The sequence below is a fragment of the Protomyctophum bolini genome (genome assembly GCF_963924005.1).
Source record: "Protomyctophum bolini genome assembly, chromosome: 4".
In the NCBI taxonomy this organism is placed as follows: domain Eukaryota; kingdom Metazoa; phylum Chordata; class Actinopteri; order Myctophiformes; family Myctophidae; genus Protomyctophum; species Protomyctophum bolini.
Genome location: NC_137865.1, coordinates 39,940,596 through 39,951,529, shown reverse-complemented (window position 1 = coordinate 39,951,529; position 10,934 = coordinate 39,940,596). Strand labels below are relative to the sequence as shown.

Below are 10,934 nucleotides of genomic sequence, written 5' to 3'. Positions count from 1 at the left end.
TAACTCCCATCATGCATCATGATGACTCAATGCAAACCAAATCCTCTTGTCATCCTCCCAGGTGCCTGGACGGTTACTACGGCGACCCCGTCCTGGGGTCCGGGGACCACTGCCGCCCGTGCATGTGTCCCGACGGCCCCGGCAGCGGACGGCAGTTCTCCGGCGGTTGTTACCGCGGCGGCCTGGGGGAGTACCAGGACCAGGTGTTCTGCGTCTGCAACGCCGGCTACAGAGGTAATAATAATAATAATAATATATACGATTTATATAGCGCTTTTCTGGGTACCCAAAGTCGCTTTACAGAAAGAAGTACAGACATATTTATTAGAAAACTATTTAAAAAGGTTAAAAACTAGAAATCAAAATCAAAAGAGGGACAAACAAGAAGGGTGTGTGTGTGTGTGTGTGTGTGTGTGTGTGTGTGTGGGGGGGGGTTATGTAGGGAAAGCCAGTTTGAAAAGGTGGGTTTTGAGTGTGCTTTTGAACATTTCGAAGGTGGGGGGCAGCTCTGATGTGAGTTGGGAGTGAGTTCCAGAGAGAAGGGGCAGCCACTGCGAAGGCCCTGTCTCCCCACCATGTCCGTTTGTTGGATCTGTGGGGTTCCAGTTGGTTGGCAGTGCTTGACCTGAGGGAGTGGGTGGGGACATGGCGGTTGATGAGTTCAGAGAGGTAGAGGGGGGCCTGGTTGTTGAGGGTTAAGGTAAGGCTGGAAGGAAGGAAAGCATGGTGGCATCAAACAGCTGCTACTAACCACGTTCACCCAACAGAACCCCTCTGAACATCCACACCACGGGCTGTGATTACATATCTGGCAGCACTTTTTAGCCACGCTGTAACTTGTTTATTCCTCTGGAAAACGGATATATGGAGTGTGTGTGAGGTTGGTTTCTGACGGAGGCTTTGTGGTTTTCCTTTCCTGTGATGTAAACACACCAGAGGGTTGACTGTGGAATGTGAGATATAAGGCTGCCATCTGATGAGATGTGTTATTATGCCAGGAAACGTGGAGGTAGTCGTTAATTTTACTGCGTGGGTTTAGGAGGGTGAGACTTGATCCCGCTCTGGATGAGAGAGTGTCTTTGCGGTGTTTGAACTGCATAATGGCTATGCTTTCACCTTTGTTCTTTGTTTTCCACTGAAAGAGTAGGTATAGGGGCTGAGGTGTAATATTGTGTGTGCAGAGTGACACGTTGGACGTGTGAAAGGAATTAATGAATGCACTTTCTCTCTTGTTTCTCACGTCAAGTCTATACGTTGTTATACCTTGTAATCCGGGAGCTACCTCTGTATCTCATTAGTTGTTGCTATACACCATATCTTTAATTTTTGAATGAGAATTTGAAGGTTTTCAGAAAACTTTTAGAATCGGCATTTTTAGAATCGGCCTCAGGTCTAAATTGGTTAAAAGTCTTTTCTGAATTAATAAATTCCCTGGTACCAGATTGGTACCATGGAATGACTCTTATCAGGAAATTCAAAGCTTCTTTGTGAAATGGCGACATTTATTCCACATACGTAGCACCCTAAACATTTAGAGCTCCTCCCAGAGTCTGTGTTTATGTGTTGGGAGTGCATGATGTTATGCCTATTCATCATGTGTTTTGGGGCCTGTGACTGACCTACAGGGTGTGCCAGTCTCAACAAGGCCAATAAAACAACTCACACACACACACACACACACACACACACACACACACACACACACACACACACACACACACATTGGATCATCATTGATTCATGAGTTGTCACTATAAACCGATTGAATCTCTGGATTCCACAGAAAACTGTGGTCACACGTTTTAGAATGCAGGGACCCATTTTAAGGCAGTAGCAGGGCAATATGTGAATTACCCTCCCATAAAACATGTCTGGCAATTGCCTTGTGAAAATTTAAACCTTTGTGTCATACAATATGTTAAACGAAACCTATCTATCCTCTTCACTCTTTCTTCGATTCTCTTTCCGCAGGCGCGAGGTGTGACGAGTGCTCCCCGGGTTACCACGGCAACCCCAATGAGATCGGCGGGCAGTGCCAGCCTTGCCAGTGCAACAACAACATCGACATGCTGGACCCGGGCTCCTGCCACGCCCACACGGGGGAGTGCCTCAACTGCCTGTACTACACGGAGGGACACGCCTGTCAGAGCTGCCAGCTGGGGTACTACGGAGACGCTCTGGTGCAGAACTGCAGACGTGAGTTATTCGGTTGTTGTTGAAGTATGCATGCAGACAATGCCAAGGCCATTATGGCTTATTTGTGGAGTGCAAAGCCACCTCCACTGCCGCAAGGTGTGTGACGATATAAATAGTGATGCTGTATGAGAAATGGAAATGTTTCTCACAATGCACACACATCACATTGTAATGAAACACTTACTAGTAGTGCTGCACAATTAATAGAAAATAATAATAATCGAGATCTAGATTCCGATACCGATCTAATTTCTAAATTTGAGCAGGAATCGTGCTACACTAGGTGGCTGTCCAATAAATCTTAGTTACTCTCACGTTTTTGCTACAAGAGAGAGACTTTTAGAGAGGTGTTAAGTTGAGCACTTTGATGTTGTCTGTTTAAAGCCACAGTAGTTATGGCTTCAGGTGCCACATGTTGAATGTAATAATGTTCAGCAACTACAGACTAAAAGGACAATGAATATTTACATGGAAATTGTAATCTCAATTCTTGTGGAGGAAAAAAAATCAAGATTCAAGATTCAAGAATCGTGCAGCACTATACTTAGAAGTATTCACAAATAAAACACAAAAATATTCCATTCCTGCCTGCATTGTAATGTATATATTCTGCCCACTTATAGGATGCGTGTGCAACCACCTGGGCACCAACCCGGCCACCTGCCCGTCGGCGGGCGAGTGCCACTGTGAGCGCAGCAGCGGGCAGTGCCAGTGTCTTCCCAACGTGGTCGGCCAGTACTGTGACCTGTGTGCCCCCGACCACTGGAACCTACCCAGCCAGAGGGGCTGCGACGCCTGCGGCTGTGACCCCACACACTCCTTTGGGACGTCCTGTAACGAGGTGAGACTTGTTGGTAGTCGAGTCCACCTAAAGCGGGTCCAAGTCAAGACCAAGTCCGTGGTCGGGCGAGTCCGAGTCAAGACAGAGTGTGGGAGGAGGGGGTCGAGTCCGAATCGAGACTGAGAGCTGTCTATAAGCACCAGACAGCTCTCTTATAATGTTAATTATATGGGCTCCTCGTAATATGGGTATAATAAAATGATTCCATATTGCATTGTAGTGACTCGAGTGGACTCCCATCGGGGGAAGAGTCCCGAGTCCCTTGGTCCGAGACCGAGTCAAGTCCAAGTAAAATTATATGTGCGAGGCCGAGACGAGACCGAGTAAATGAAAATGTGGACTCGAGACCGTACTGGAGACGAGTCGAGGACTCGAGACGAGTCAAGGACTCGAGTACTACTACTAACAGAATTTTAAATAATTGTTTTTTTATTTTCTGCTCTCCAGATAAGCGGTCAATGTTCCTGTATGCCAGGATTTGGAGGTCGAACCTGCAGGGAGTGCAGAGAGCTGTTCTGGGGAGAGCCCGAGGTCAAATGCAACGGTATGTCATGCCTGTGTGTGCGTTGAGTGCGCGTGTGTGTTTGTCCATTTCTCTGTCTGTGTTGCAGGATCTCAAACCCTATATTCTGTACTTAGTTGACTGGCGTCTCCCAGTATTGGTTTGCTCCTTTTTTCCCCCTCTGCACCAAATCTTATCATTGAAGATAGCCAGTCTACAACAAGCTCACAACTTGTTGACATGTGCGCTTGTAGCCATGCCACCAGAATCTAGGGATGTACTGTATATGGTTTAACAGATAACATTTCAGCCCACGCTAGATACCTTTCCTATCAGCAGTAGTTGGTTGGTCCCCCCCCCCCCCCCCCCCTCAGTGTCTATCGTGGGAAAGTGCCTGGCAGCTTCTAAAGCTGTGGAGGACGAAACTCCCAGCATCTTAACAGTCGTCTGCAGCTCGTCGCGATATTGAGGCCAGATGTGCTCCTTTCACCCGCTGGCTACGTTGCCGCGACGACCAGGCAGGGGATCTGTCTGAGCCTTCCAATATCACGCTGTCCCCCACAATGCACCTTTGTTCCTATAGCAGGGTTTCCTATACATGAGAGACGGGTGTCCAGCATAGTGCCTGCTGTAAAAAAAAAGAAAAAAGAAAAAAAGAAGGACCCTCTGTTCTTTTCTCAAGGCTATCTGAAGGCTGGCTGAGTGGAGCAGCGGTTCGCTGATTTATCTCAAAGGCCACATTCAGCTACTGAAATAAGCACATGAGTACAAACGTGGCTATAGACTGATTGAATGGGTTTGTTACCTCGAAGAGGCCAGCTTCAGTGGATTTGTTTGTGTGAAATAGTTTTCAGCTGCATACATTTATATATTGTGATTACAAATTGTCTAAAAAAAAAAGAGTGCATATTAGTGTCTTGTGATATAGCAACTGGAAATGTACTTTTGTACTAATGCTCCATTCCAAAGGGCATGAGACTTTCTCACACCATTTCATCTCGTCGCCCATATGGTCAAGCCTTCGGTGTTGCATCTATCCAACTGTTCGGTAACAAACATTAGATTCCAGGGTGAGCGTTTCCCAGACTTTTGGTTTAGTTTGCCGGCCCGTAGCAGCTAGGGGGAGTGTTGTAAGACGAAAGGGTTTGTGTTTTCTGGAGGAGGAGGACAGAACAGAGGGGCCCGTGTTGACAGGAGTCGTGACTGTTTGTTTGGAATGGCAGGACGAGGCAGGAAGTCTCCCGACTGCTCCCCCAATATCGAGTTTCCTCCCTCCTCTCAACCTGCGGTGACCCCCGACTCTGAATTAGTGGCTGTGGAACGGCCAAGCAAATGGCACTAGAAACCTCCATGGAGGAGGACCTGATGTTGGTTTCATTTTTACTAACGTATTGCTGATTCCAATGTTTTCCAATGCTGGGAAACTTTGTGGATATTGTTTTCTCCTACAATTATATTAATGATATACCACAATTTAAATCACCATTTTAAAAACCTCAGAAATGCATTGTGGAATGTGCTTTTACATGACTCTACTAGACGTTACAAGACACTGCACTATAATGTTTCTCTGCTCAAACAGCCACAAATGTGTCTTTATGTGCATTTGAATTTCTTTCTTTGCAGTCAAAGCATATTTTTTACTTCAAAACTGCACTGACCTAAAAAAAAACAACTGTGGCGTCTTGAGGTCACCATGGCGGTTGCCTGTGGACTATCAGTGGTCAGTTCCAGACCATTAGCAGCGTTGCATGTCTTGGAGCTTTGGTAAACGGTTGCGTCAGCTGTACACCACTCCCCCTCCCCTCCCACCTCACAGACAGTCCAATAGAAGCCAGATGGGAGATAGATGTTGCGGAGAGACTGAAATTCTTCCTCCCCTTTATACTTATCTGCTGTAATGCAGACCAGATGGTTCGCCAAGCGGAAAAGGCGGAAGGTCTCCTTGTCATTTTTTATTCTATACTTCCACTCCCGAGATGTTCAAACAGCATAGCAGCAAACCTCCCTATCCTAGTTCAAAGTCCCTTCCTATTCTGTTTGTTAAGCAACTAGGCATGACATAATAAACATTTAAAAGCCAAAGTCAGTGAAGTAATTTCGGTTTGGCAAGGCAAACCGATATTTCTAGGAACACTTATATTATATACAGTATAGTATTTTTGATGAATGAGTATGATGCTTCATAACAGCGTTTTTGGTGTCTTATAAATAAAAGGGCTAGGTCGTAAGATAAGACATGGAACTAAAGGTCATTAATTCAGTCTTTCATAAAGTCATAAATAAGCTATAAGCTTCTGCCTATTCCTTTTCGATCGTGTTTAAAGAAAGACATTTTTTTTTGTAATTGTCTAACTGAATAGATCGAAATAAACCATTAATTAGTTAATTAATTCGTTAATTCATTCATTCATTCATATTTTTATTACACTTCCATCAAACCTGGCAACCTGTCATTCATTATACTGCTTGACCTCAGTAACATTTGCCTTGCCACAAATGTTTAGTCTGCTCTCAGGGGCATTAGCTGGGTTGTCAAGCAGAGAGAGAGAGAGAGAGGGGGGGAGGGAGGGATAAACACAGCTTCCCCCTCCCACCTTTGCACCTGGCCTCTGTGGTCATTCTGTGTGTCAAAAGCTCTTCCACGGTGCAAACACAGCCTGTGCTTTAATCTGTCAAATTGGGGGGGGGGTTGTTGTGTGTGAAAGGGGGACATTCAGGTGAAGTGGCGGAGCTGTGGGGGCCTTTGTGTGCCGAGGAAGGGGCCTGACGGCATGATAAGCGATGATGAGCGAAGCGAACACCCCTCGGGGGGACATTAGCGCAGGTTCCTGGAGGTCAAATTCACTGCATATTTGCGCTTGATGCCTGCTCTAAGTCTAAGGAGTTGAGCCTCTCTTCTCTTTAGTTATAGAAGGAGGGACATTTTGCCAGAAAAAGTTTTAGTATCTGAATTTAGCTGACTGTTTGTTATTTATTTAATATTTCTATACCTTTTAGTAAACCAAGTACTATACAGTGATATTATATTTATTAGATGGCTGTAGTAGATTCCTCAAATGAGGAATGGATTTAAGATATCCTATTGTCCTTTGTCTGTGCCTGTGAGGAGGTCTTGTGTGTATGTGCAACTGCAAACATGACATGTCATGGACACTTGTCACCGATGCTCCTCAGAGTTGTGTTTGTTAAGACCACGGAGTCTTTTGTTTGACACACTCCACACACTGCCTTTGAACTGAACAAACATCCTCTTTCATCCCATTCCTCCTCTCCCCATCCCACCCAATCACTGAAGCCTGCAGACCCCCAGCGGGGTCATGGAGGTTGTGTGTGTGTGTGTGTGTGTGTGTGTGTGTGTGTGTGTGTGTGACATGGCAAGCTGTAACTTAAAATTTCCACCTAGAAGTGGTTGATTACAAAACCAACTTTTCTGGAAACAAATACTTTTTTGTGTGTTTTTAGTTTTTTACTGGTGATTTTTGACTCTGTGGGCTTGGGTAAAAAGGTAAACCAGTAATACGTGCTGGTGTAATTTTCTTGAGCCAGATGTTGCTGATCTACAAGCTCACAAAGTGTCACATGGCAGATTGGCTATTTTCAGTGCAAGAGTATAAATAAAGGTGTCCATCCGTAGACTTCACTGCAGAGACTTTAAAAAAGTGCCATTTTGACTTTTCTGTCATTGGGGAACAGGGAAATAATAAAATGTGACATTATTCGGACAGACACTATGCAAATTGTGCAGTCTGCAAGAGTGCAGTGTAATAAAGTCATAAAAAAGGTTTCTTCCCAGAATGTCCCAGAATCTATTAAGCCATTTAAGCCTGTCTCCGGTCACATTCCGTTGTGACCCCGTTTACAAAGTCTTAAGTGCGTTTACAATGTCATTTCCTTCATCTAACCACCGCCTCACTTTGAATTATAAAACCCCTCTTTTTTTACAATGTTTGCCTTCCAGCGTGCGACTGTGACTACCGGGGCATCGCCGAGCAGCAGTGTGACAAAGCCAGCGGCCACTGTGTGTGCGTGGAGGGCGTTTCGGGGCCCCGGTGCGACGTCTGCGCCCGCGGCTACTCCGGCACGTTCCCCGACTGCCAACGCTGCCACCAGTGCTTCGCCGACTGGGACGTGATCGTGGGTCAGCTGGCCAACCAGACCCACCGGCTGGTCAACAAGGTGAACGCCATCAAGGCCAGCGGCCTCACCGGCCCCTACAAGCAGACTATCGAGAACATGGAGAGGAGCGCCGGGGAGGTCCGAACCATCCTGGCCCAGAACCCGGCCACTCAGCCACTGTCTGAGATCCAGGAGCTGCTGGAACAGGCAACGTGAGTCAACCTCCTGGTGGGAAATAATGTTGTAAAAGTTTTAACAACATTCAGCCTGCCATTCCTTTTTTTTTGGGGCATATAGGTGCAATTTCGCAAACCTTTTCAAAAACATCTGAAAATGTTAAAAAGAATAACCAATCTACAAGCTCACTGTGGCCCCTTTTCCACCGGGGTTGAACCGTTTCAGGGCGTTTCCACTGAAAATGAATTGGTTCAGAACCCTAAAATTTGGTTTGGAACTGGAACCACAAAATGGTTCTGTTTCCGTGAAAGCACCCACGGTTCCAAGAATCTAGAACAGAACGGGTTCTAGAACCAAAATTATTCTGGTGGAAAAGGGGCCAATGTGTCATGATGCGATCTTATAGAGATCATCCATTTTCGTCACACAACCCCATCATCATACAACACAACACACCATTTGCCATGTGGCTGTTATTTGGCTGCTCTGCATCTGGAACATTCATTGCAACTTTCAGCGAATAGATTATACTGTATAAGACTGGCTAAAGGAGAGAGGGTCAGTGATGTGCTTTGTTATTGTTTATTTCAAGTATATCTCATTGCTTCACAGTGACCTGATGTCTGAGATGAGTAACAAGTTGAACCAGACAGAGGAGACGTTGTCCCAGATCACCGAAGAGGACAACGGCACGGACACCAAACTGGACGCTCTGAGAGAAGATGCACAGAAGCTGGAGCGTACCGTCAAAGAGTTGCTGGACCAAGTGGAGTTTATCAAGAACTCTGATATCAGGGGTAAGGAAGACACTCAATACAAACCAGGAGTTTTGTTTTGTTTTCTTTTTTTTATTTAGATTTTTCGGTACACAGGTGGGTCAGGTTGGGCATCACAGTACATTTCGTAATTGTTACAGGTCATTTGTTACATTTCTATCATTAACTAGGAGTTTTGTTTTCATTCAGACATACGGCAGAGAGAGAGAGTCATTGATTGAAATGTACTTGTAAATTACAGTATATCAGAATATAAGGTTTTTATAAATCATGTCTGCGTGTGCTTTTGGTCTGTTCCCAGGAGCAGCACACAGCGTGACCAAATACTACCGTCAGTCCGAGGCCGCGGAGGCCCGCGCCAACGCCTCCACCAGCGACCCCGGAAGCCCCGTGGAGGTCTCTGCCGCCCTGCGGCAAGCCACAGAGGACAAGATGAACAGCACCAAGGAAGAGTTCCTCAGGAGACACAAGCAGCATGCCAAAAAGCTGGACGATTTGGCCGGAGAGCTGGAGACCCTGGACCTGTCCCAACTCAGTGAGAAGGTGAGGAGTTAAGACATTAGGGTTGTCCCGATCCGATCGCGTGATCGGAAATCGGCGCCCCCACGTCATTTTCAAATGATCGAAATCGGATCGGGAGCAAAAAAAAGAAAGAAAATAAACTGCGTTCGGGACATCCCTAGTATCAATATTATATCCATATGATATTAGACTGGATATCGTCTGTGATTTTGGATATTGTATTATTGTGATATTGTGACGACAGTTATTACAATACACCCGCACCACTCCACTGAGTGCATCCATCCATCCATCCATCTTCAACCGCTTATCCGTATTCGGGTCGCGGGGGCAACAGCTCCACCAGAGAGCTCCAGACTTCCCTCTCCAGAGCAACATTAGTGACGTCCTCCTGGGGGATTCCGAGACGTTCCAAGGCCAGTGAGTCAATGTATTTCCTCCAACTGTGCCTTGGTCTGCCCCGGGGTCTCCTCCCAGTGGGACGTGCGTCGAGGGCCTCCCTAGGGAGGCGCCCGAGAGGCATCCTAACCAGATGCCCGAACCACCTCAGCTGACTCCTTTTCCATTACATGTGTAATTATATTTGTGACCTCTTTAAGTATATGTAGTGTATAACGCTTCAGTCTACTCTCTGTTCTCACAGACGTGTGGCAGTCCAGCGGGCCTGGAGGCCTGCTCTGACTCTCCGTGCGGAGGCCTGAGCTGCGTGGACTCTGAGGGGAAGAGGCAGTGCGGCGGCGAGGGATGCGACGGCCTGGTCACTCTGGCCCACACCGCGTGGCAGAAGGCCACGGACTTTGACCAGGAGATCGTCTCTGCCATGGAGGAGGTGGAGAAGCTCTCAAAGATGGTGAGGAAGTGAACACAACCTCTGACGCATCATCACAGTGTTTCAAACCATTTGTTTTCTCTGTTTTATCTGAAAGTTGTTTTTAGTTTCATTCATAATATGAGGAAAACAACAGCCCCTGCGTCAACATCAATTTCTATATTTTATATTGTTCATTTTTGCAGTTCAAGGCAAGCTAGTTCATTTGTTTGCTCAGTTTTTCAAATAGTTAGCATAGTTTTACTGAGGTTAGGAACTGTCAATCACGGCGACTACTGGCCCCCGATCATAGCGGGGCTTTCCTAGACCTGCGGTGGGATCCATAACAACGCGCCCTAACCCCACCATGCTTTGTGTGTGCACAGGTGTCCGAGGCCAAGGTGAAGGCTGACGAGGCCAAGCTGAGTGCCCAGGAGGTGCTGCTGAAGACCAACCAGACCAAGCAGCGCGTCGACCAGAGCAACGAGGAGCTCCGCAACCTCATCAAACAGATCAGGGACTTCCTCACACGTACGTTTGGTTTATTATTCTACCGTCTAATTTACCTGTGTAGTGTAGGTGGGTTCTATTGGTCATTGTATTGTAATAGCTCTTATACATCAGCTATATCTCTTAGTCACTTAAGTGCATCCACATTTGATGACTTTATGTCGCTGTTACCACATTTCTATTGTGTAGATATATGGAACTCCACACCTAGCCTGAAAGAGAGACCTTGTTCTCATAGATTCTCTCATTGTGTCTCATCATCTGAACATAATGAGAATTTAGACACACTCAGAAATCGTCTCCCCATTTGAACTGAGCTCCCTTCAAATCACCTCAAGGACCCTCTCTCTGTACTCGTAGTAGTCTAATGCAGTGGTTCTCAAATGTTTTAGCCCGTGACCCAAAAGAGAAATTTGACGTTTGCGTAAACTAGTGAAAATAGCAGATCTATAAGCTTGTAGATCGGCTATTTTCACTACTTCT

General features: G+C 46.2%; 1 protein-coding gene across 2 annotated transcripts in view; it reads left to right on the top strand.

The window, feature by feature from the left end:
* Positions 1 to 10,934, top strand: part of lamb1a (laminin, beta 1a) — a 40,207-nt gene that overhangs the window by 25,943 nt on the left and 3,330 nt on the right. For both annotated transcript variants that reach the window (XM_080762582.1, XM_080762583.1), the window contains 9 exons: positions 62 to 234; positions 1,972 to 2,196; positions 2,820 to 3,037; positions 3,485 to 3,581; positions 7,501 to 7,870; positions 8,448 to 8,632; positions 8,913 to 9,154; positions 9,777 to 9,983; positions 10,328 to 10,472. In XM_080762582.1, coding sequence (XP_080618708.1) covers positions 62 to 234; positions 1,972 to 2,196; positions 2,820 to 3,037; positions 3,485 to 3,581; positions 7,501 to 7,870; positions 8,448 to 8,632; positions 8,913 to 9,154; positions 9,777 to 9,983; positions 10,328 to 10,472 — 1,862 coding nt within the window. The remainder of the gene's footprint in view (positions 1 to 61; positions 235 to 1,971; positions 2,197 to 2,819; positions 3,038 to 3,484; positions 3,582 to 7,500; positions 7,871 to 8,447; positions 8,633 to 8,912; positions 9,155 to 9,776; positions 9,984 to 10,327; positions 10,473 to 10,934) is intronic.